The sequence below is a fragment of the Ovis aries genome, chromosome 14 (genome assembly GCF_016772045.2).
Source record: "Ovis aries strain OAR_USU_Benz2616 breed Rambouillet chromosome 14, ARS-UI_Ramb_v3.0, whole genome shotgun sequence".
Lineage (NCBI taxonomy): Eukaryota > Metazoa > Chordata > Mammalia > Artiodactyla > Bovidae > Ovis > Ovis aries.
The window spans coordinates 55,333,422-55,359,729 of record NC_056067.1 but is presented as its reverse complement, the minus strand read 5'-3'; the positions used below and the strand labels follow the sequence as shown (position 1 = coordinate 55,359,729).

The window sequence follows — 26,308 nt, the reverse complement described above, 5'->3', positions numbered from 1 at the left end:
CCTGTTTATCTCGCTCTCACGCTTCGTGAAAACACGGCCCAGAGCCCCATCCCCACACTAAGATAGGAGTATGAACAGCTCCACAAGAAATGTGTGGGAGCACCGAAAAAAAGCAAGGCATCAAGGACCCTTAAGGAGGTCTTCCTTACTCTCAACAGCTTGGCTATCCGGGACTAGCCCTAGCCTTTAGTTCATACAGCTCCTGTCCTGGAACACCAGAGTGGGGCCATCTAAGTCAGAAGGTGACACCCTCCTGGGGAAGACAGTAAGAGCAGTGAAGAAACCAAGCGCCCATTATCAACAAGAAATTTTATTTTTAAATCCAAGAGACCAAAACAAATAAGGAGACTCCTACCCTTGGCTGGCAGATTCAGGTGGTGACCAGGAAGGTGGGGGAGAGGATGACAGCAGGGGGAGTAGGAACACGTCCAAGCGGCCGGCGAGCGGCCTCTTCACTCCGGCGCAGCCTCCATCAAATACCCGTTCTCCGGAGCGAGATACCCGTCGCCTCCCTCGGACTCCATGTACATGTCTCGGCCGTCGTTGCCCAGACCCTCGAGCCCGTTGTCCTGGCCGCCGCCACCCCCACCTCGGGCCTCATCCCTGCCCCGATCGCCGCCCCGCTCCCCCCGCTTGTGCTCCCGGTCCCGGTCGCGATCGCGGTCCCGGCGCCGCTCCCGCTCGCTGCGGTGGCTTCGACGTCGGTCCCGGTCACGATCCCGGCCCTTCTCCTCTGGGCCATCCGGGCCGTCCGGACCCAGCTCCCCGGGGGGCCCATCATCCGGGGGCGCGTCGCCGGCCTCGGAGGGCTCGGCCATGTCGCCGCCGCCGCCTCCGCCTCCGCCTCCGCGCAGCTCCTCCTTGCGCTCCCGCTCCCGCCGCGCCCGCTCCCGGCTCCGGCTGCTGCGCCGCTTGCGGTCCCGGTCCTTGTCCTTGCTCCGCTCCCTGGAGCGCCGCCGCTCCTCCTTGTCGCGACTCCGAGAGCGCCGCCGCCGGTCCCGAGAGCGGGAGCGTCGTCGTTCCCGCTCCTTGTCTCTCTCGCGGCTTCGCTCCCGGCGCTCCCGCTCGCGGTCCCGGTCCCGGTCCCTGTGGGGCAGCGGGGAGGGGCCGGGCCTGGATGAGGTGGGCAGAGGTTTGCGGCAGGGCTCCCCCACTCACCGCCCCGCTCCCAGGACACCCGGCCCGGCCTCACCTCTCATCGTAGCGGGAGGTGTCGTCCCGGCCTGAGTGCCGGATGTTGACGTCCGCCCCGCCTCTCCGGGTGCCGCCCAGGCCGCCTCCTGGGGAGGGGCAGACACAGGCGGGTCAGAGCGGGTGGGGACCCCGAGACGGCGGGCAGTGCAGAGATCAGAAGGTCACAGCGCCAGCTGGACGCGCCCTCATAGGGCTCCGGGCTCACCTCCCCCACCGGGGAGGCCCCAGCCCCTGACAGACCCTCTCCTCCGGTCATTCCCGCCCGAGACACAGCCCCGATCCTTCTAACTGAAGCCTGACCCGCCTCAAAGCCGGCAGTGGCTGCCCACCGCCCAAGCCAAGGTCAGAGGCCGGCCTCCTCCCTGTCTTTCAGCCCAAGGGCCCCTGGCTCTAAAGGTTCCAGGCATTTTCCAACCTCTTCATGGTCTCCATGTCCTTCCTGCCCAGTGTTGGGGATCATTCACCCGTTCCCCTGGAGTCTCACCTTCCTTTCTACTTAACTCCCACTTACCCTCCGCACCTTAACCCACACCTCACTTCCTCACTCCGCCTGCCCTGACCTACCAGCTGAGGCCCTTCTCCACTCACAGACCACACACTGGCTTCAGAACTTCAGTGGAGTTTCCGATTTCACGTGTGTGTCTCAGGTGGAGTTTCCAATTTCGTCTATGTGTGTGTACACGCACGTTCAAGAGAGAGCTGATTAACAGCTGCCTCCCTCTCTAGCCTGTACTGCGCCTTCCATCAGGACGCTGGACCAGCAGCCACGATAAAAAGCTGGACGAGCAAATGGCGACAAGGACAACTGGAAGCAGCAGCAGTTACCCTCCTCCTTCACGTGGGAAACAAACGCAGGCTGAAAAGCCACCTGCCCAGGGTGACTCGGCAAGAAAGGGCAGAGCAGAGACGTGATTCCCCGCTAACTCCAGAAGCTGCCCTCTCACTCAGTCTTCTGCCCCCACTGCCTGGAAGGGAGTTTCCTGAAGCTATTTAAGGAATAGCTTTCAGCAATGAGGGTCAAAAGCTTGGACATGGACATGAAACATCCGAACAGAGGACAAGCCACCCAGCAAGGATGCGGAGAAACAGACCAGTGCTTTCCATGTTCAGATCACAACCCAGCAGTGGAGTCACATCACTAAATCTGACAGGATGCAACCAACCATTTCTTTAAAAGAAAGAAACAGAACATAAAACACTAGTATATATACTGCCCGTAGAAAAGATAAACTACTGTTTCATCAAACTTTTGTTTGGGTTAAATGTATTTTTTTTGCATGTACACTGGGTCAAAATGCACTGGCTATCACCATCAGAAAGTTGGAATGCCAATCAAACTAGAAGATTCTGAGATTCCAGGATTCTACAATGGGCAAGAGCAGACTCTGAAGGACTCACTCCAACCCAAAGAAACCAGAGAGGGAGAGGAGAACTTATCTATTGAGTTGACACTCGGCAGATACATGTGTGATTTACTCAGTAAAGGCAAGTCAAGCATAAGAACAGCAGGCTGGGGGCAGAAATAAGGTCAGAGGGTACTGGACCTGCCTAGGGTGTCTGCATAGCGAAGACTATTTTCTCTGACAATTGGGTCACTCCCCCTCACTGGAGTTGGTCCTCGACAGCCAAGTCTGGATGGCACAACCTCAGCCCCAGGTCCAGGCCCAACGCTGAGCCACTTAGATCCACCCACCCAGAAGCGCAGACTCATCCAAGACTGCGTTGTGGAATACCACACTGGCTCCGTGGGGAGAGAGCCAGAAGGGACCAACTCACAGACAGCAAGCAAACAAGGCAGAAGGCACAGAGCTGCCAGAGGCAGCTCTGGATGCTGCAGGCTCAGCCGCCAGGGCCTCAAGGCCCACAGACCTCCCCCATCTTTGGGCTCCAAGCCACTGGGGTTTCTACACCAACAAGGCCCCAAGACACCGGGATTCTATACCAACAGACCCCTTTATACTGTTTTCTGGTACTTGCTACCAACCTGACCTTGACTGAGACGGTAACTGACAATAAGAGATGACAGTGAGAGGGACTGAAGCTTTGAGGGCAGCGGCCAACCATGTATGTCTCACCCTTGACTAGAAGCCTGCTACGCAGCTGGTGATCACACCAGTGTTTACTCAGTAATCAATGAACGAACAGGCCGGATGAGCAGGAGCAAAGTCTAAGCGGATGCCAGAACGACTTTTCAAGCCCCACTGTACACCATTTGCCAGGCTGTGTATCTGAGACACTGAACTCAGTGAGCTCTTGAGATTATTCCCACTTTCTAGGATGAGGAAAATGAGTCAGAAAAGGGGAGAAATCCACCTGCCAGGTATGCGCAAGTCAGAATTTGATCCCAGACTGGCTTCTCCAGGTCAGTACTCTTGCTCCTAATTGGTAACCCAGAATAAAAAACAAAAACAGACCAAGAGAATGCTGGAGACCGAGAGGCTGAGCTGGAGAGAGGGAGGAATGTGAGCAGCTGCATGGGGAAGAGAAGACAGAAAGCAGCAGGGGGGGGGAAGAGAAGGGAGAGGGAGCCAGCAGGACCCCGAGCCCAGCCAGAGCAGGGCACGCTCACCTAGCCGCCGGGGCCTCCAGCCCTTCACGGTGCGGCCCCTCTCCACGTCCACGAGCACTCTCCTGCCGTCAATCTTCTTGCCGTCTGCATGCTTGTAAGCGGCTGCAACAGATGTGGGGAAGGGGAGGGGGAGGAGTCCCCAGAGGATCCTCTAGTCAGGTGACGGCCCCACTCTGTGGCATCCCGACCCGCCACACCCGCCATGTCCCCGTCAGCACACTTCGGCGCACACACGCACGCACACACACAGGCCCACCAGACAGCCAGGCAACTGACAGCCAGACAACCTTCTCCCAACCCGGGAGGGGCCTGCTCCATCTCACCACCTGCCTCATCACCCCCAAACACTCTTGGGGGGCCGGCCCACTCCCAACCACTATGCTCACCCTAACCACTGCCCTGGGCTCCCAGGCCAGGCCTACTCCCCTTTGACAGAGCAGCCCCCTCCCACCAAGGCGGCCAAAGTCGCTGCAAAGAAACTGGAGGTTAACTTAAGGCTGGACTCTGCAGTGGGGGAGGGCTCCTCCACAACCCCAGGCATGCACCCTAAAACGTCATGCTGGGAGCAGAGGCCCGGCTGGCCGCTCCGCACCCCAGTTCACACCGGTTTCCTTTTACTGTGGTTTTTGTTGGGGGAGGGTGAGCATGGGGGAAACAGACATCAGAACAGAAAATGAACCAGAAGGGGGCAGGAGAAATCTTTAGGAGATGGCAGGGAGTAGAGGGTGGGTTATGGGGGCCCCCTACAGCAGGTGGGGCAGAGGGAAGTGGAGGGAGGCATGGGAGTCGTGCGGTGCTACTGAAAATCCCTGCCTTACCTGCCGAGACTATACCCACCCAGCCCCCAGCCCAGCTCTCCCTCCACACCCCAGTGCAACACGCGCCGGGAAGGGCCGAGCCCGACCTGAGCCTCAGGAAGGGTGCGGAGTAAGGGGGGAGAGGCGGGGAGGAGCGCGTCCTGCGGGTGGGCAGGACACAGCCAAGGACAGGCCCAAGCCCGGGGCTGCCTCACACGGGGCTCTCGGGAGGCCAAAAACGTCCCTGTTTCCCAACCCCCAGCCCTGGCGGAGGGGGTCATCCTCAACCAGCCACAACACCCGGCCCCGCCCCAGCCCGCTCCCCCCCCAAATAACAACCAGAGGAAGAGAAAAAGGTGCCATTTACCGATGCCAGCCTTGCGGGTGTCCAAACCGAGCGGGATGGGGGGGGCTCGGCAACTCCTGGGGGCCTGGCGAGGAGGCGGGCTTCCCGGGGGGGGACACGGGACCGCTTACCTGGAGCCCCCAAGCTTACCTGAGCACGCGCACAGACCCCACACCCACCACCATGGGGTCAGCTAAAGCTACGGGGGAGGGAGCCAGGGGGTTCTAGGGAGCCCCCGGAGGGGCGAGGAACCACATCTCCTGTACCGCCTGGAGGCAGGCAGAGGAAGTGGTGGACCCCAAAGAAACCTCATGGAGGCCTTGAAGAGGAGGGAGACAGGGTTAACATAGAGCTTGGGAACTTGAAAGGACTATCTTGTTTGAATTCTACAAAGCGGCTAGGGAGGCCTTAGCAAACCTGTCCACCTTCAGCTTTTCCCCATAAAATCCACGCTCAGCTAGGCACAGGCCCCACCCCCTCAGCACATGGAATGACTTTTCCACCTTGAACTTCTCACTCCCTCCCACCATCTGCTTCAGCCCAAAGGCTGGCACACAAGGGGACAGCTTCGGGGGTCCAGGAGATGGGAGTACTGCCCATGATCCACGGGGAAGGGGCCGCTGGGCCCCTGAACCCAGAGGAGCGTAGTGGGGGCGGGATTTCAGGACTGGGGACACAGTCAAGCAAAGGACCCCTGCTCTGGTCATGTCCCAAACCCCAGAAGAGGCCCAACCCGGGAAGAACAGCAGAGAAAAATGTGACGTGTGTATCTCTAGGCTTCGCTCGCTCTCCCTCTCTTAGGTCTCCAGCCAGTGGAAGGGTTTTCAGTAAAAGCTCCAGCACCTTCAGCTGTTCACAGCCTGTCGCTCGACCCCTCCCACAGCAATCCCCAAGTCCATGCACTCTGGAGAGCAGCTGGGCTCCACAGCCTCTCGGGAGGCTCCACTGTGACAAGGCAGACAAGACATGAGCAGAGCACCCCGAGTCTAGCAACCAAAAAGACTCTCCAGGGCCACCACAGTGAGGGCCCGCAGAAGGGGCAGGGGCAGGGGCCAGGAGAGGAGGAAGGGCTGAAGGGTTCCACCAGGAGCCCTGGCCCTGCTGCGTTCCCACCGCCGTGCCGTGGCCGTTGGGAAGCCAGATATGCTGGGGGTTAAACCGAGGCCAACTGGAGTGGCCGGCTGCCTTTCCCATCGGGGAGCATCTCTCCCCTCCTGGGATCAGCAAGATTGTCAGAGAGCACCTGGATGGGGCCAGAAGGGACAGAGGGCACCCAAACAAGGAAAGGGCTCTGGGTGCGGGGAGGCGGAGGGGTGGCTGGGGGTGGGAGGAGGGAGGCCTCGCTGCTCCTGAGCTGCCTGGCTAAGCTGGGCTGGTGTGCGGTGCTGAGTGATCTTACCCATGATACAAACCCTTATACCAACCATACACTGAGGTGTTGTAAGGGGAGCGTAAGCATCAGCTGCAAGCCAGCTGCGTGGTGGCTGCAGTGACAATAAGAACAGTCAATTAATACGGCGGCCCCTGGACACGCCGCAGCCCTGCCCACCCCCGCCCGCCCAGCCCTGCCCATGTGGACGCCGCCGCGGCCTCAACGGGGGCTTTGGAGGTGTGGGGGCAGGCGCTGAACACGCAGACCAGCCCACTGCCCGCCGAGGAACAGGGTGAGGGCCAGGGGTGGGGAGGTGGAGGGTCGGGTGGCCCAGCCCCAGCTCAGCTGGGGGGAGGAGAGGGCAGGTTCAAAGGCCAGTCCTCACTGCAACCTGGCCGCCCCCAAATCTGCTGGGGGAAATGGGGAGAGGCTCCCCGAAAATCCGACCCCTCCCCCCACCTCCAACTAGCCCTAGCCCCCACCGGGTTCCCTCCTTGCCCCTGAGGTTCAACGTGTGACACTTACCTCCCCAGGTTCACACACACACACACACACACGTTGTGGGGGGTTTTGGTTTTTGTTTTTTAAAAAACACGTATATAAAAAACAAAAAAAAAAAGATATATCAGAAACAGAGGGAGGAGGAGAAGAGACATCGCTAATGTCAGGTCTGGCGGGGAGGGGGGGTAGGGGACAGACGACGGGAAGGGGCTGGGGCAGTAGAGAAGAGAGAGGGCCAGAGGGCAGGGTGCGGGGCGGCCACTCACAGTGCATGTCCCGCTCGTGTTCGTACTCGATGAAGGCATAGCCCCGGGGCTTTCCCGACCGCTTACTGTAGACCATGTGTATCTGGAGGGTGGGTGGCAGGAGGCAGAGGTCAATTCTGACAAGGGGACAACTCACCCTATCAATCACACAGCTCTGGGCTGGATGATGCCAGCAACAGATGCTTCTGACCCTCCCCCGGCCCCTTCAAGGACCCAGAGTGACTGATGCTCTAACGGCCTTGGGCTTAGCAAATGATGTGCACAATGACCTCAAGCCCTTGCTAGAGCCCAGAGCATCTGAGGAACTTCTAAACCAAATGAAGAAATGTCCGTTATACATGAAGCCGTGCTCTAGAACAAGAGTCAACATACACTTTCTACACAGAGCCAGAGAGCAGGCATTTCCAGCTTGCAGGGAGGGCCACCCAGTCCCTGTCGCACCTGCCTAACTGCCCTGCAGCAACAGCAGCTGCAGACAGTGAAGTGGGCCTGGCTAGATTACCAACGAACTTCACTCACTAAGTCTGCAGTTTGCTGACTTGTGCTCTAAATCAGCAGCAAGTAATCATGACCTCTTTGCCTTCCCTCCGCTATCCCGAGACTCCAGCATGGATGTGCGGGCAGGACAGAAACCCAGGCCGTGGCGTCTGAAGCCCGAAATGGCGCGGTGCCTCCTCCCTCCCTCCGCACACCTTCAACTCAAGCACCCCTGCTCTGGTCCACTCACCCTTTTGATGGGTCCATACACCTCAAACTCTCTCCGGAGCTTGGACTCTGTCGTGTCATAGTTCTACAGGGAGACAGAAAGAAAGTGAGAGAAGCCCTCAAACACCCCATGGACCGAGTCTACTGTCCACAGCCACGCTCTCCATAGCCTAGGGCGCCAGGGGTTGGGAGCTGGGGACTCACCACTCTAGCCACAAAGAGAGTCTTGAAGGCATCACCCTGAGCATTGGGATCATTGTGAGGGTCCCCTGTGCAGGATAAAAAAAATTCTGTAAGTAGTCATCAACAACACCACAGAGCAAGAAAGAGACTGATGGACACAGGCCCAGAGCTTCCGGTCGGCTACCATGGGCAGGCCCCTCTGAGCCCCGACTGCCCTGAAGCACAGCAGACCTCATCTGAGCGGCTGATTTAGGCTGATTAAAGGAAGGGATGAGACTGACTTCAAGCTGACAGGATGGCGGCCAGCCTACTGCCCCCCTTTTTCAGGTCTACATATCCTGAGTCCCAAGTCCCTCCTAGGTGGGAGTAGCTAAGCCCAAAAGGGCATCTCTGGAGAAGCAACCTGATCCTGCCAGGCACTGCTTCCTCTGCCACCTGCAGTGCCACAGTGCCACCCATTGGTAAGGCCTGCAACTGCAGCCCACAGGAAAACCTGAGATCAAGCAACCCTCAGATGGCAACCCGGTTTCTTCCCTGTGCCCTGTGGCCTCAGGGAGGAACCCACAGCTGGGCCACATTGGGTGGATGGGGTTAACTCCCAGCCTTACTACTGCCAGACCACTGAGGACCAACCAGCTCCACAGACAAAGCCAGACTCTTACAGAACTAATTCCACAGGTGATTCGGACAGGTCACGTTCATCCCTGTGCCTGCCCCTCACTTCCTCACCCGAAGCCCATCCTTCTGGGTTGTAACCGTCTGTGCCCACGTCTTAATCTGCATCCATTCACCCAAAAGGTATCTGTTAAGCAGTATCTGCCTGAAACTCCCGTAGGTGCTGGAGTAACAACAGTGAAAAAGAAGGAAAAAAGACCCCTGCCTTCCTGGAGCTCATCTATTACTGCAGGGAGGCTTCCAGTAAACCACCTAAGACCAACCATCATCCAGTTCTATCCAGTAATAACAGAGAGATGAGGAGAAGCATTTTACTGGGAAGGTCAGGAAAGGCCTCACTGAAATACCATTTGACAGGAAGGTGTATTTAACAGGAGACAAACTTCAGCACCACCAGGGGGTAGGTGGTACCGCAGTGGCATTACAGGGGACCCAATCACTGCCTGCAGGACCGGATGGAGCCCAAACAGCAGAGAGCAGAGCTTCTGCATGAGCAGCCAAAGGTTCCTGGCAGACACAGGGAAACCACCCTGGCACGAGACCCTATGGTTTTTGCTTAACCAAGAGGCCCAGGAGCGTGACCCAAGGTAAAAGCTAGCGCAGTGCCCACGAATCTCAGCCAAGACGGTGGCAACGAGCTGAGGTTCATCAGCAGTTCACTGGCAGCACGCGCACACCCTCACGCCATTCCACCCGGCTGGCAGCTCTGCCCTCAGGGAACCCTTGGGCAAAGAGGTTATCTATGCAGCAGCCCAGAGCAGGGGTTCAAAAGACTTGACTGTGGGGATGAGAAACAAGGAAGTATCTCAGAACTCTGACTCTTGCTAAGCAGACCCAGACTCCACAGACCTTCATTTTCTCTTAAAAACTGGAGTAACAAACCCTACTGCACTTGGAAGCTGTAAGTAAAAAACACGAAATACATCAAGTGTTCAGCAAGGTGCCCTTGAACGGTAGCTGTTAATGGTGGCAAGGCACAGCCCGTTTCCGCACTGGGGGATGGAGGCTCCTAGGGCAGAGCCATGCTGTGCTTGAGCCATCCTTTTTGTTTCCTTTTCTATCACAGGGAAGTTCAACACTTAAGGAAAGAGAGAACAGTATAATGAACCCATCAGAACCAATCTCAGTGGTTACCACGTGGCAACACTGGTCACATCTCTATCCCAAGCAGTATACTAAGGCAAACTCCAGGTATACACCACCACTGCAGCAGCTAATAAAGGCTTTAGAAACCAGTAACCACGGTACTAGTATCACACCTTGAAAACTTAACATCAGTTCTTTATTTTCACCAAAACGCAGTGTTCAATCAAATGTCCTCAACTGTTTCAAAACAAGCTTTCTGCAGGTGGCTTATTTAAATCAGGACCCGAACAAGCTCCACAATGACCATCTGGCTGAGGTGCCCTTTGACTCTTTAACCCCTTTGGTCCACTCCCTTCCCACCTGCTTCCCCAGCTTTCACATTCATTTAAGGAAACTGGATCACAAGTTTGTCGTATACAGTCTCCCATATCCTAAATTCAACTATCCTCAGTATCGTTTCACGTGCCAGAATTCTTTTTTTTTTTTTTAAACTCACGTGGGTCAGACTCCAAGGCCTGTGCCCCAGCAACAGAGCTGAGAGGGTCCCCAAGTCAACTGCTGTCAACAGCTGTTGTGTGCCAGGTCCTACAGGAGCTGGGGCCACAATGGTGAGCAAATTCCACCAGAACCCTGCTTCCTGCACTGTGAACCAATGTAACATGTTCATCAGCGAATTCCTCCCGCAGACTGACATGACCAAGCTGCAGCAGGACTCAGGGCTTTCGGTGTGCAAGGGGACTCTACGCGAGCAAGGAAGCCATGAAAGGCTTCCCTGAGGAGTGACGCTGCCAGACACACAAAGGGCAGTTGCATACACACCAAGGTACCATGTGAGACTGGCGGAACGGCCTGGGCAGAGCCCCAGCAACAGGAGACCATCTGGGAAAGAAGAGGCAAAAAAGACGCCAGCGCAGGCTGGAGCAAGAGGAGAGGGAGCATGGGCAGAATGCACCCTCAGCAGGCAGGGAAGGGACTTCGGTCTTTAGGTTGAAAACCAAAGGAAGCTGTATAGGAGTTTCCTGGCGACCCAGTGGTTAGGACTGCACTTTCACTGCAGAGGGCCCGAATTCAATCTCTGTTTGGGGAGCAAAGATTCTGAGGGCAACATGGTACAGCCCAAAGGGGGGAAAAAAAAAGCTGTTAGCAGAGAAAGGTATAATCAAGAGCTGTATTTCAAAAAGCCCTAGAGGACTTGCGGAGGACAGAGATGTAGGTAAATTCATTAGACTGCGTGTCCAGGCTGGAGGGGCCTTCGGGGTTGGTGGACACAGAGAGGATGCTCAGATCTGTGGCATTCAGAGAGTAGCACGGGTAGGTCTTGGAGACAATTGGGGGAGACAGCAAGAAAAGGTGTTAAAAGCAAACTGAGTGGAAACGATTGGCCATGACTCGCAAAGCTGGATGACCATGTTCCAGTGAAGCAAACATCGAAAGACGACCAGGCTGGTGAGGAGAGGAAATCCTGATTGTGGTCCAGACACAGTGCAAGATGCCTCTGAGGCATCCAAGACGACAGGAACGCAGTGAAAGCCAGAGCTCAGAGCGCTGAGCTGAGACACCCAGGTATTCGGTTGTCAGGTGTCTGTCTGATGAGCTCCATCAGCAATGGACTTCTCCAGGAAATGTGATTCAGAGTGACGTGATTCACTGGAGCCTCACAAGCATGGGAGGAAAACCCATCTTTTGACTACACAGTCCTTGCTCTAATAAGAAAAGGCCTCCTGAGGTTGATATGGGACTCTTTTGTGAAGTCTGGTTAATGACTACAATGTCCCTCCCCCAAACTCCGACTCCTCCTGTACCTGGAAGGGATGAAGCACTTCCAGCCCAAGGGCCAGGGACCTGAGATGGAACCAGAACTGCCTCATGAGCCTGGACCTCACTGCCTTGGCCTGGGAGACCCAGCTGGGCAGGGGCCACCTCTCCAAGGGCAGACACCTGCAGGAGGCAGCCCAGAGTACCAGGCTCCCTTCCTGTCTGCCTTATTCCATAAGCTCCTGCTTAAAAGCCTAAACCAAATATAGGCTTTGGCAAATAGTGGGGGCTAATAAAGTGAACTGACAACAACCTACATTCTGAAATAAGAGTCCTGGGGTAGACCTGGGGAAGAGAAACACAAGCATACTTGAACAAGAGATGAAAAGAGGAGAGACTTACACATTTTTAGCTCTGTCTCGACTTCCTGCTGTCGCCGCTCAATCTTTTCCCGTCTCTGTCAGGAGAAAGGTAGACAACTGAATACAGATAGGAGGGCCCTGATATCAGGGAACATCTTGAAGTAAGATGCAAAAAAAAAAAAAAAAAAAAAGTGAGGCAGAAGGCAAACGTTACATACCTTCCTCTCCATGCGTTCCTCCCGGGTTTCTGCTCGAGTTGGAGGAGGGGCATCTCGAGGGTCCTGGGAATAAGGAGAGTGACAGCGGTGGGAGGAAGGGGAAAACAGCCAGGAACAGCCAATCAAGAAATAACAAACATCTTGGCCACACTCTCCTGCACGTTTACACACACGCCCACACAAACATGGACAGTTCCCAGGCCAGTGGAGGTGGGGGAACAGTGCAGATCAAAGCGTGGTCCGTAGACGAATGCAATCTGTGAACAGTTATTGGTCTGTGACAAGAGAAGTAGAGAAACTGAGACAAAATATGCAGAAACGTCTACAGCAATCTAACAGAGTAGTTTTATGTTCACTGAACTTAGAAATGTGATTTTCTTTAACTCTGTATTCTCTAAAAATACTAGAAAAGAGAAAACAATCCTCTTGTATTTATCAAAAGCATCGATCTGCACTCCTCTATCGTATCACATTGTGAGTATCACAATACTGGTCCTCTATTACAGACAGGAATCGGGACCAGGCCTGAAGCAAAAGCAGCTGGCAGTGCAGAGCCCGGGGTAAGCAACTGGACACCCTCTGAGGGCCAGAGCAGTTCTTAAAGGCCTCAGCAAGCTCCCATCACACAACTGGCACAGGACCCTCGCCTGCCACACACCTAGAGTTATTAAATTAGCTGAATTGGCTAATAACATTTTCCAAGCACCGGTTCACTGAGGGTGGCAAGTCTCAATGAAGAACCACTCTTCTGTCATCTCACTATTAACTTCTGCTCCACAAGTTCCTCCTCCTTCCCTTTCCCACTCATGCCAGATGGTTATTCTTCTGACTTCTGGCCATGTGCCAACATACTCAGATGTTCTTTGACCACCTTAAGAGGTGGACTGTTGTTATCCCAATTTCACAAATGAAAAAACCGAGGTCCATGAGCCTTAGTCATTTACTGATGTTTGCCCTGAGGGTACAAAGCTGAAATCCTCAAGACCACCATCTTAACAGCACATCACCTGGTGTTAACCCTTTAATGACAAAAATGGTAAATAAAATAAGAAATATTGACCATTCCTGACTGCTTGGTGCCAAGCCCCATAACAAAATTTTCAATTAATTCTGTCAATTATCACAAAGATATAAACATTCCCTTGCTATAAATAAAGTGACCACAGGACTAGAAGAATCTGCTGCTTGTCCAAGGTTACACAGCCGATAAATGTGCCAAGGACTACTTAACTCAACAGTCTGAATCCTCAACTGGTAGTTACTGTCACAAACCACTGAACTGTCACAAAAACTCAACAAGGGATACATAATGAACCCTGATCAAGACAAGAAAACTGGGACTTTCCTCGTGGTCCAGGAGCTAAGACTGCTCACTCCCAGTGCAGGGGGCCTGGGTTCCATTTCCATCACTGGTCAGGGAACTAGATTCCACATGCCATAACTAACAGTTCCCATGCCATGACTAAACGGGGCACAGCTAAATAAAGAAATAATAATCACCCCAGCCCAGAAAACTGGCCAGACACTGAACTCCCCAGTCCAGCCCCACGACGCCCCAGAACCCAACCCAGGTCCAAGTCTGCTCACTGAACTCACCTCAAACTCTCGGATGTAGGGCGCGATGCCACAGTAAGGTTGATTGTGGTGTTTTTCATGTGGCAGTTTCTCCAAGGGTGGGAGGTATGGGATGGGGTCACGGGGAGCAAAGAGGGCCAGAAGGTTGGGCGGCAGGAACTGGGTCATCTTGCCAAGTCTGAGAGCAGAAGCCTTATATTAGGGTGGGCTGGGGGAGGTGAAGCCCCTATAACCCCTTGACTCCCAGGAAAAGAAGGAAATAGAAGCAAAAATCTCAGTATCAAAACAGGTTCTGTACAGCGCGCTCCAAAGTCACAAGGAAAAGGAGTAAATCTGAATGAAAGAGGGTTTTGGTGGGAGGGTCGCGTGAAGACGGGCCAAACCGGTAAAGGAAACAAAGACTAAAAAAGGGTTTCTGAGTAGTGAAGTCTCAGAGTCCTGGGCAAGGAACCGCGGGGCTGAGGGTCTGGGAGCGGTTGTGGGGACATCAAGGATCCTGAGAAAGGGAGTCCAGGGCAGTGGCGGCTGGTGGTCCCATACCGTGGATAACAGGTTACGGGGCGAGGGTCGCAGGAAGTCTTCGATTAAGGAAAGGGGTCAAAAGTAGCAAGCCTCTCAAGCCAGGGGGTTGTGGGTAATAGATCTGGACCCCCACAAGCGAAATGAATTATGGGTAAGGGTCCGCGGAGGCGACAAGAAAAAAGCAACATACCGCAAGGGCCTGTGGGTAAGTGCTGAGGAGGACAGGGGCTATGGAAAGAGAGCTTAAGTGACCAGAGAACTCTGGATAAGGGATGCAAAAAGGTGCTGTGACGGTGGCGCGGGAAAGGGACCCGGCCGCGGGGAAAGGACCGGGGCCCACCGCAAGGGCTTGTGGGTAGCGGCCCCGCACCCGGTAAGGCCACTCAGTCACACTCACCCGCCGCGCGGCGCCCTCCTCGGCCTAGCGACGGTCCGGGGGCTCGCGGCGGCTCCGGCGGCCCCTCAGCAGCGGATACTCCGGCTCTCGCTCCGACTCCGGCGGCGTCCACGTCCCTCAGTCTCTGTCGCCCGCCTAGCGCGCGCACCAGGCCGCAGCTCACGAGCCCGCGCGGCCTCGGCTCGCGACAGGGGCAAGGGGTGGGAACAGCCTCAAATCCCTCCGCCGTTCGCAAGGCGCACGCGCTGCGCCAGTCAATCACAACTCAGTCACAGGGACCCTGGTGCCGCCGCAGGCACTGCGCAGGCGCGAAGCCACTACCCCCGCCTCCGGCGTCTTAGACGCCTTTGCCGCGGCAGGCTGGAAGTCACAGTGCGCACGCGCGCTGAGCCCCAAGCGGTCCCTTTCCACCTCGCGTTCTGGACTCCAACCGCCTCTGTCCGCGAGACTCTTCTGGATGCTCCACCCCTTTCCCTAACACACTTCCCGGATCTTGGGCGCATGCGTGTATGATCAGTTACCAGTATTATACCCTTCCGCCACCTAGCAAAGAGTCCCTACGTGGAGGATGTGCTTACCTAAGCTATTAAATCAATAACTTCTCCATCCAGCGCACCATGTACTCGACACTGTTTGGATTCTGAAGATGTAGCATGTGACTAAAGCAAAGTCTCCCTTTTTTGCGCTTGCATCGTGCGGAGGAGACAATAAAGGCATTAAAAAATTAACTGCTGATAGTGGCCGTCCCAATAAAAAAAAGGGCAGAATAAGGTGTTCAGCTGTGGAAGAGGAGCTGTTTTAGAAAGGACGACAGGGTTTCGTCGGTGGTGTAGTGGTAAAGATTCCGCATTTTCACTGCAGGGAGCGCAGGTTCAATCCCTGGTCAGGGAACTAAGATCCCGCATGCTGTGTGTTGCACCAAAAAGAAAAAAAAATTTTTTTGAAAAGGATGATAATGGAAGGCTCTTCTGAAAATGACATTTAAACAGAGGCCCAAGGAAAGGGAGATCGGGGCGGAGTTAACAGCAAGTGCAAAGGCCCTGAATTAGGAAGGATGGCGGGAGTCCCAGGTTGTTGGTGGAGAGAGTAGAGAACTGATGGTCATGTTATTTAGGGTTCTGGAGAAGGCAGTGGCACCACACTCCAGTACTCTTGCCTGGAAAATCTCATGCACAGAGGATCATGGTGGGCTGCAGTCCATGGGGTCGCTGGGAGTCGGACACGACTGAGCGACTTCACTTTCACTTTTCACTTTCATGCATTGGAGAAGGAAATGGCAACCCGCTCCAGTGTTCTTGCCTGGAGAATCCCAGGGATGGTGGAGCCTGATGGGCTGCCGTCTCTGGGGTCGCACAGAGTCGGACACGACTGAAGCGACTTAGCAGCAGCAGCAGCAAGAGACCTGTAAAAAGTTAAGTATTTTTTAAGTTTTTTGGATAGATTCAATTGCCTATTTAATAATAATTGCAGGAATTATTACAAATTTAAATGATTATTATCGTGTTTTAAGTACTTTGACATATTTGGTTTATCTACGTATGTATATGAGAACCCCCTGAACTATTTTTTTGGAGCCTTCCCAAAATTCTGAAATTATTTCGAAATAAAAAATTTAATGAAAATAAAGTTAAACGTGCTTTAATAATTTTTTTCCCTGTATCATTGAAAAGTAAATTTCTGAGGCACTGCACCTCTAAATGTTTCAGCATGCATCTCTTAAGATTAAGAGCATTCTTCTACATAACCACAAAACTACTTTCACCTCTGAGAAAGTTTATCCAGTCCCACAAAACTATTTTCACCTCTAAGAAAGTTTATCCAGTCTCTATTTCAGATTTATTCAGAAATCAGACTTTCCCAATAGACCCACAAGTATTTTGTTTTAATCTCAACCAGAAGTCAATCAAGCTTCATGCATTGTATTTGGTTGTCCTGTCTCTTTATCCTTTTTTTTTTCTTTATTCTCTTTTAATATAGAATACAGACACAGGCACTTTTTCCCAAATTATGTTGTTGGTTTTTCCCCTAAGTTCAGACCAGTTTCCAGTAGAAAGTCCCACATTCTGGATTTCTGATTATTTCCTCATGGGGTTTACAGTGTCTTGCACTAACCCTGTTTGCCTGTAAAATGGAAATTGAGTCTGAAGTTTGAATAAACTGATGTTGAGCATTTTTGGTAAGAACTTTTCCCTGGTGATACTTAAGACTTCGACTGCATCACATCTGGAGATAGTCCCACTATTATGATGCTGAATTTGGCCACCTGATCAAGGAGCCAACTGACAGATCTCCCTCTAGAAATACATTTTCTCCTCGCTAATCTGAGCAGTGAGACTTTGCCACTTTTCCCGAACCATCTCATCTCTCACCCCCTGGTTGTAGCAGCCATTGCTGATCTTTGCCAGAATAAAGTATCACATGGGGGAGAGGGCAGATTTTATTTGAAAATAAATAGGAAGTTACTAAAGGGCTTAGATCAGAAGATGGACAAAGCATAATTTGCATTATTAAAAGATCACATCAATGGCAATAGACAGAAGAAAATGCAGGAAAGAGGCTGAAGGGGAACAAGCAGATGCTCAGGAGGCTATAATTTCCAGGAAAGAGATGATGGGTTGGACTAAGAAGGTAGTGTTATTGAACTCAGGTTCAGCTGCTCACCACTGGGAAGTCAATACTCCAGAGATGAGTGTTAGTAGGAAGGGAAAGTTGCTTTATTCAGGAGGCCAGGCATCTGGGGAGAAGGTGGACTCATGTACCAAAGAACCAACTCCCCCCTACCAATCAGAGCACGAGAACTTTTATTTATTTATTTATTTTGACTGTGCCATGCTACATGGAGGAATCTTAGTTCCCCAACCAGGAATGGAACCTGTGCCCCCTGCAGTGGGAGAGTGGAGTCTTAACCACTGGACCACCAGGGAAGTTCCACAAGAACTTTTTTTTTCTCTCTCTCTCTCTTTTTACTTTGGTTGCTTAAGTGTTAGTCACTCAGTCATGTCTAACTCTTTGTGACCCCATGAACTGTAGCCCACCAAGCTCCTCTGTCTGGGATTCTCCAGGCAAGAATACTGACGTGGGTTGCCATTCCCTTCTTCAGGGGCTTTTCCTGATCCGAGGATCTAACCCACATCTCCCGCATTGGCAGGTGGGTTCTTTACCTTCTAAGCCACCAAGGAAACCCTGGTTGCTTATTATTTATTTATAATAGTGAAAGATGTTTGTCAGTTTTCACAATCAGTAGCCAGACAAAAAAATGAAAGATAATTACAATTGCAAGCCATAATGGGAACATGAGTAACTTAACAATATAAAATAATTACATACCACTTGGGGGTCAAGCAGAGTGATGTGGTAAGTGGAAGTGCATACCTGCGCATGTTCTCATCCACCCAGCCAGTCTATGTCTTTTGGTTGGCGCATTTAATCCTATTTACAGTTAAGGTAATTATGTAAGACCCGTTAGCATTTTCTTAATTGTTTCGGGTTTATTTTCTGTAGGTTTTTCCTCATCTTATGTTTCCCGCCTAGAGAAGCTCCTTTGGCATATGTTGTAAAGCTGGTTTGGTGGTGCTGAATTCTCTTAACTTTTTTATTTGGAAATCTTTGATTTCTCCATCAAATCTGAATGAGAGTCTTGCTGGGTAGAGTATTCTTGGTTGTAGATTCTTTCTTTTCATCACTTTAAATATATCATGCCATTTCCTTCTGGCCTGTAGAGTTTCTGTTGAGAAATCAGTTGATAGCCTGATGGGAGTTCCCTTATATGTTATTTGTCATTTTTTTCCCTTGTTGCTTTTAATATTTTATCTTTGTCTTTAATTTTTGTCAGTTTGATTACTATGTGTCTTGGTGTGTTCCTTCTTGGGTTTATCCTGCTTGAGACTCTCTGTGCTTCCTGGACTTGATTGACTATTTCCTTTCCCATGTTAGGGAAGTTTTCAGCTATTATTTCTTCAAGCATTTTCTCAGATCCTTTCTCTCTCTCTTCTCCTGCTGGGACCCCCATAATGCAAATGTTCACTCATTTAATGTTGTCCCGGAGGTCTCTTAGGGCCCTTCATTTGTTTTCATTCTTTTTTCTGTATTCTGTTGTGTGGCAGTGATTCCCACCATTCTGTTCTCCATGTCATTTATCTGTTCTTCTGCCTCAGCTATTCTGCTGTTTATTCCTTCTAGTGTATCATTCGTCTCTGTTTGTTCTTTAGTTCTTGTTGGTCTTTGGTAAACATTTCTTGCATCTTCTCCATTGTTTTTCTGAGATCCTGGATCATCTTCACTATCATTATTCTGAATTCTATTTCTGGAAGCTTGCCTATCTCCACTTCATTTAGTTGTTTTTCTGGGGTTTTATCTTGTCCCTTCATTTGGGTTTCCCTGATAGCTCAGCTGGTAAAGAATACACCTGCAATGCAGGAGACCCAGGTTTGATTCCTGGGTTGGGAAGATCCACTGGAGAAGAGATAGGCTACCCACTCCAGTATTCTTGGGCTTCCCTGGTGGCTCAGCTGGTAAAGAATTTGCCTGCAATTCAGGAGACCTGGGTTCAATCCCTGAGTTGGGAAGATCCCCTGGAGAAGGGAAAGGCGACCCACTCCAGTATTCTGGCCTGGAGAATCCCATGAACTATATAGTCCATAGGGTTGCAAAGAGTTGGGCACGACTGAGAGACTTTCACTTTCATCTGGGACATAACTTTCTGCTTTTTCATCATGATTCACTTTCTGTAATATGGTTTTTGTTTTAGCTGCTTGGGACTGTGCTTCTTCTGTCTGCCCTCTGATGGATGAAGCTAAGAGGCTTGTGTAAGCTTCCTCATGGGAGGGATTGGTGATGGAAAAAAACTGGGTCTTGTTCTGGTGGGCAGGGCCTTGCTCACTAAAGCTTTAATCCAATTATCTGCTGATGTGTGGGGTTGTATTCCCTTCCTCATAGTTGCTTGGCTTGAGGTGACCCAGCCCTGGGGTCTTTGGGCTTTATGGTAGGGTTAATGGTGAACTCCAGGAGGGTTAAGGTCAAGGGGAACCTTCCTGATCTTAGCCTGATGTGAGTCCCTGCCAACCCACATCTCCACAGGAGACCCTCCAACACTAGCAGGTAGTTTTAGTTCAGTCACCTGTGGGGACATTGCTCCTTTCTTCTGTATGTTGGTGCACACAAGGTTTTGTTTGTGCCCTCCAAGGACTTCCCTGGTGGCTCAGACAGTAGAGGGTCTGCCTGCAATGCAGGAGACCCAGGTCCAATCCCTGGGTTGGGAAGATCCCCTGGAGAAGGAAATGGCACCCCACTCCAGTATCCTTGCCTGGAAAATCCTATGGATGGAGGAGCCTGGCCGGCTACAGTTCACAGGGTCCCAAAGAGTCAGACACAATTGAGCAACTAACTCTTTCCAAGACTGAGCACTCTGTTTCCCCCCGACCTGTGAAAGTCCTGTAATCGAATTCTGCCTGCCTTTAAGGCTAGATTTCCTGGGCATTCCTAGTCCCTTTGTAGGATCTCCAGACTGGGGAGCCTGACATAGGGTTCAGAACCTTCACAGCAGTGGGAGAACTTTTTTTGTATGATTGTTCTCCAGTTTGTGGGTCACCCACCCGGCAGGTATGGGGTTTGATTTTATTGTGATTGTGCCCCTCCTACCATCTCATTGTGGCTTCTTCTTTGTCTTTGGAAGGGTATCTTTGTTGGTGGGTTCCAGAGTCCTCCTGTCAATGGTTATTCAACAGCTATTTGTAATTTTGGTGTTCTCCCAGGAGGAGATGAGCACACATCTTTCTACTCCACCATCTTGAACCGGAAGTGCCCCCCACAAGAACTTTTAAAAGAGTGTTTCAGGGATGTATAGGCAGAGGGAGGGAGCTACATGCAGAGCAGTACAGTCATCTCTGACAATCATCTTGAAATTCGTCATGCAGTTGTCTGACCAACATCATCTTGATTGTTTTAAGTACAGCTAATCTTCAGTTGGACCATAAAGAAAGCTGAGTGCTGAAGAATTGATACTTTTGAACTGCAGTGTTGGAGAAGACCCTTGAGAGTCTCTTGGACTGCGAGGAGATCAAACCAGTCAATCCTAAAGGAAATTAGTCCTGAATATTCATTGGAAGGACTGATACTGAAGCTGAAGCTCCAATACTTGGCCACCTGATGCAAAGAACTGACTCACTGCAAAAGACCCTGATACTGGGACAGACTGAAGGCAGGAGGAGAAGGGGATGACAGAGGACCAGATGGTTGGATGGTATCATCGACTCAATGGACATGAGTTTGAGCAAACTCTGGGAGATGATGATGGACAGGGAAGCCTGGTGTGCTGCAGTCCATGGGGTCGCCAAGAGTCAGACATGACTGAGCAACTGAACTGAACTGAATCTTCAGTTCCAGAGGTAGTTTTTTCCCATTTGTTTGAGGGCAGTTCGGGAACTGTGCAAGGCGAAGCAGCTTATGTCGTGGCCACAGTCTGGTTATCATGCAGTTAACTTCTTCCACCTGGTGGAGGTTTTGGTATCTGCAAAACGTCTCAAAGGAGATGGCTCAGAATATTATCTACAGCCCTTGAAGAAGAACGAAAGGTCATTGACTTTGTTTAATAATTAAACTATTATTTGTTTGACTGCTCTTCTTCGCTTCTGCACCTTTTCTTTTTTTTTTCTGATGAAATTTATTCTTTGGCTAAAGGTTTTTTACAAAAGGCAGGCAGAAGACAAGAGTAGGGTGGAGGTTTGTCCTGGGAAGACCTCATAAGGTCCTGCCCAGTTAGTATAGCAGTTGAATGAAAAGAAGGGGTAAGATTTAGGATCTATTGTGAAGGTGACCTCAGTTATTCAGTTGCTATAGGAGTGGAATTATTAGAAATCATTCCCAGAGGAAATTAAGAGACGACTCAGTGTAATGTGGGATCCTGGATTAGATTCTAAACTGGAGGAAGAACATCACTGGAAAATTGTTGAGACTCAAATGAGGTCTGTAGCATTATTTGTCAATGGTAATCAGTTCAGTTCAGTTCAGTTCAGTTCAGTCGCTCAGTCGTGTCCGACTCTTTGCGACCCCATGAATCGCAGCACGCCAGGCCTCCCTGTCCATCACCAACTCCTGGAGTTCACTCAGACTCACGTCTGAGTAATATACCATTGTTAATTTCCTGGCAAATAATTGTACTATGGTTATGTAAGAAGTTGATGTTGGTGAAAGCTGGGTGAAGGATATATGGGAAATCTGTGCTATTAATACCTTTTGCAAATTTTCTGTAAGTCTGAAATGATTTCAAAATAACAAGCCTAAAGAAAAAACTTTTTAAAAGATGTGTGTTTGATGTGGGCTGTTTTTAAAGTCTTTATTGAATTTGTTGCAACGCTGTTTCCACTTTTCTTACGTTTTGGATTTTTGGCCACTTGGCATGTGGGATCCTAGCTCCCTGACCAGGGAGCGAACCCACACCCCCTGCTTTGGAAGGTGAAGTGTCAATCACTGGACTGCCAGGGAAATCCCTAAGGAAAAACTTTAAATAAAGCTAATTTTCCATTAACAATAATCCTCACTCCTAGGTTTGTAGGGTAAGCAACTGGGTGACTGATGGTGCCATTCATTTAGAGAGGGAAGATGTGGGGAAGAGTGGGATTATCGAGAAGGAGTTCTGGGTTTGGACATGTCAAAGATGTCTGTTTGACGCTCAGATGGAGCTGTGGAATTGCAGGTTGGAAGATACGGCAATTACAGAAGAGTTTGAGGCTGGAAACCTAGATTTGGGAGTCATTGGAGTTGAGGTGGTACATGAAGCCACGTGACTGAATGAACTCCGCTACGAGAGAAGATGGAGAAGGGAACATGTCTGAGCACTGAGTCTCAAGGCCCTCCATCAGAATTGAGATAAAGCAAGAAGATTCACCAAAGGAGACTGAGTAGAAGGGATCACAAATGTAGGAGAAAAGCCAGGAGAATCCAGAGTCCAGGAAGCCAAGGAGGAAAGTGCTTCAAGAAAGAGGCAGGGTCTGGGACTTCCCTGCAGTGGTTAAGACTGCAGGGGGCATGGGTTCTATCCCTGTTCAGGGAAATAAGATCCTCTCATGCAGCGCGGGAAGGGGAGGGCGCGAGGCAGAGAGAAGGAGCCAGTGTCAAGATATGGAAGCAATCTAAGTGTCAGTCAACAGATGAATAGATAAAGAAGACGTAGTAGACAATGGAATACTGCTCAACCACAATAAAGAATGAAATTTTGCCATTTACTGCAACCTGGATGGATTTGGAGGGCATCATGCAGAGTGAAATAAGCCACAGAAAGACACGTACTGTATGATATCACTTGTATGTGAAATCTAAAAACTACAACAAACTAGTGAACATAACACAAAAGAAGCAGACTCAGAGATATAGAGAACAAACTAATAACTACCAGTAGGGAGAGGGAAGGGGGCAGGGGCATGAGGGGGTGGGGGGAGAAGAGTAATTATGGAACTAGATGAAATCATGTGTGTGAAACTTTTGAAAATTGTAAAGCTCTGTAGAATTTAAAGAATCTTTCATTCAATTTTAAAAAGGAGGAGGAGGGGGCTTCCCTGATGGCTCAGGGATAAAGAATCCACCTGCCGATGCAGGAGACACGCATTCTCCCTGATCCAGGAAGATCCCACATGCTGCAGACCAATGAAACCCATATACCACAACTACTGAGCCTGTGTTTAGTCCAGGAGCCCTACTACTGAGCCCATGAGCTGCAGTTACTAAAGCCCTCACGCCCTAGAGCCTGTGCTCCACAACAAGAGAAGCCACTGAAATGAGACGCCTGCCCATTGCAATAAAGAGTAACCCCCGCTTGCCACAACTAGAGAAAGCCCTCACAGCGACGAAGACCCAGTACAGCCAAAAATAAATGAATTAATAAATTTTTAAAAAGAGAGAGAAGGCGATCTGAATCTTGAATCCTTATTCAAAAAAAAAAAAAAAGAGGAAGAAGGAGGAAAGTCAACTATACTTCAATAAAAAATAAAAGGAAAGAGCTACTGGTATGCATAGCAGGAATGAATCTTCCATGCACTATGCTAAATGTAAGAAACCATATGGAAAAGGCTACACACTGTATGATTTCATTTATACTGGACTCTTGAACAAGTATAAATGAAACAATGTATCTACCTATAGGTGAATGTGTTTCAGCACTCAGTACTGCAGTACTAAACCGTTTGGTTGCTTGAATTCCTGAAAGTGGAACCATGGATACGGAGAAAACACAGTACTCAGATTTTCAACTGGGTGGACCATTAGCACTCCTTTCCAACCTGGAGTTACTCAAGGGTCGGCCTTATTTGACATTCTGAAAAACGCAAAACTACAAGAAGAGAGGGAGAGAAAACAGAGCAGTAGTTTCCAAGAGCTGGAAGTGTGGGAGGCAGCTGACTACAACGGGAAGAAGGGAACTTTGGGGGTGGGGATGGAGCGGTCCTAAATTTTTACTGTAGTGGCAGTTACATGACTATACATTTTTCAAAATTCATACAAATGTACACTGAAAAGGATCAAGTTTATTGTATGTGAATTAAACCTCAATAAACTTGACCAGAACCCCCCCCAAATGGCTGTCCCAAGTTAATTCACTAATTACAAAGGGAAAAATAATAACTTTATAATTGAAAATGAAGATCATGGCATCCGGTCCCATCACTTCACGGCAAATAGATGGGGAAACAATGGAACCAGAGACAGACCTTATTTTCTTGGGCTCCAAAATCACTGTGGATGGTGACTGCAGCCATGAAATTGAAGGATGCTTTAATTAGGGATTGGAATGAAAATTGACCTTTCTTAGGGATTGGAATGAAAATTGACCTTTTCCAGTCCTGTGGCCACTGCTGGGTTTTCCAGGTTTGCTGGCATATTGAGTGCAACACTTTCACAGCATCATCTTTTAAGATTTGAAACAGCTCAACTGGAATTCCATCACCTCCACTAGCTTTATTCACAGTGATGCTTCCTAAGACCTACTTGACTTCACATTCCAGGATGTCTGGCTATAGGTGAGTGATCACACCATCGTGATTATCTGGGTCATGAAGATCTTTTTTGTACAGTTCTTCTGTGTATTCTTGCCACCTCTTCTTAATGTCTTCTGCTTCTGTTAGGTCCATACCATTTCTGTCCTTTCTTGTACCCATCTTTGCATGAAATGTTGCCTTGGTATCTCTAATTTTCTTGAAGAGATCTCTAGTGTTTCCCACTCTACTGTTTTCCTCTATTTCTTTGCATTGATCGCTGAAGAAGGCCTTCTTATCTCTCCTTGCTATTCTTTGGAACTCTGCATTCAAATGGGTATATCTTTCCTTTTCTCCTTTGCTTTTGGCTTCTCTTCTTTTTGTAGCTATTTGTAAGGCCTCCTCAGATAGCCATTTTCCTTTTTGCATTTCTTTTTCTTGAGGATGATCTTGCTCCCTGTCTCCTGTACAATGTCACAAACCTCTGTCCATAGTTCATCAGGCACTCTGCCTATCCGATTTGCTCCCTTAAATCTATTTCTCACTTCCACTGTATAATCATTAGGGATTTTATTTAGGTCATACCTGAATGGTCTAGTGGTTTTCCCTACTTTCTTCAATTTAAGTCTGAATTTGGCAATAAGGAGTTCATGATCTGAGCCACAGTCAGCTCCTGGTCTTATTTTTGCTGATTGTATACAGCTTCTCCATCTTTGGCTGCAAAGAATATAATCAATCTGATTTCGATGTTGACTGTCTGGTGATGTCCATGTGTAGAGTCTTCTCTTGTGTTGTGGGAAGAGGGTGTTTGCTATGACCAGTACATTCTCTTGGCAAAACTCTATTATGCAAACTGAAGAATAGTCCACTGACCTTCAGTAGGGACAGAATTCTTCAAAAGTGTTGAAGTGATTAAAGACAAGGAAAAAGTAAAAAAAAAAAAAAATTGCAGAATTGCAGGAGGCTAAGAGGACATGAAAGCTCAATGCAACATGGTATTCTGGATTGGATCTTAGAAGGAAGAAAGGACATTAATCAGAAAAATGGAGGCAATTTGAACATCATTTAGTCAATAGTATTGTACCATTGTCAGCTTCTTCAACAAAGGAACCATGGTAATGTAAGACTCTAACATTAGGAGAATCTGGGTGAAGGCTATCATGAATTCTCTGTGCTATCTTTGCCTCTCTTTTGTAAGTCTGAAAATATTTCAAAATTAAAGCTAATTTTAGAAAAAGGTCTGACTGTAACACAGGAGCAAAAATGATACCAAGGAAGAGGAGAGACCGTCTCTTAGTTTCCTGTTACTGCTGTAGCAAATTACCTCCAAGTTGTGGGTGGTTCAATTAAGGCATGACAGATAGGGGTGTAGAGTTTCTCTTGGGGGGATAACAAAAATGGTCTAAATTTGATTGTGGTGATGGATGCAAAACTCATGAATACAGGAGGAGCCATTGGGTTGTATACTTTATTTTTTCAAAGTGTATTAGTCGCTCAGTCGTGTCCGACTCTTTGTGACCCTATGGACTGTAGCTCGCCAGACTCCTCTGTCTGTGGGATTTTCCAGGCAAGAATACTGGAGTGGATTGCCATTCCCTTCTCCAGGAGATCGTCCCAACCCATAGATGGAACCTGGGTCTTCTGCATTGCAGGCAGATTCTTTAGCATCTGAGCCATCAGGGAAGCCCCTTTTATTTTTTAATATTTATTTAGGATGCTCAAAGTCTTTGTTGCAGGACTCAGGATCATCAATCTTCATTACAGCATGAGGGATCTAGTTCCCGGACCAGGGATTGAACCCAGGCCCCCTGCATTGGGAGTGCAGA

At 50.0% G+C, this 26,308-nt stretch overlaps 1 protein-coding gene across 2 annotated transcripts; it reads right to left on the bottom strand.

Moving 5' to 3' along the window:
• Positions 1-294: 294 nt before the first annotated feature.
• Positions 295-14,725, bottom strand: SNRNP70 (small nuclear ribonucleoprotein U1 subunit 70). Of its 2 annotated transcripts, none has more exons than XM_027978597.2 (10): positions 14,524-14,725; positions 13,626-13,782; positions 12,030-12,092; positions 11,852-11,906; positions 7,955-8,019; positions 7,773-7,835; positions 7,046-7,127; positions 3,764-3,865; positions 1,193-1,280; positions 295-1,113 (listed from the first exon to the last, which is right to left on the bottom strand). In XM_027978597.2, the coding sequence occupies exons 2-10, from the start codon at positions 13,770-13,772 to the stop codon at positions 453-455; spliced, it is 1,326 nt and encodes a 441-aa protein (XP_027834398.1). In that variant the 5' UTR covers positions 13,773-13,782; positions 14,524-14,725; the 3' UTR covers positions 295-452. The 2 variants fall into 2 exon arrangements, with proteins under 2 accessions (XP_027834398.1, XP_027834399.1); XM_027978598.2 differs by having other exon boundaries at positions 295-1,086.
• Between the last annotated feature and the right edge of the window lie 11,583 nt (positions 14,726-26,308).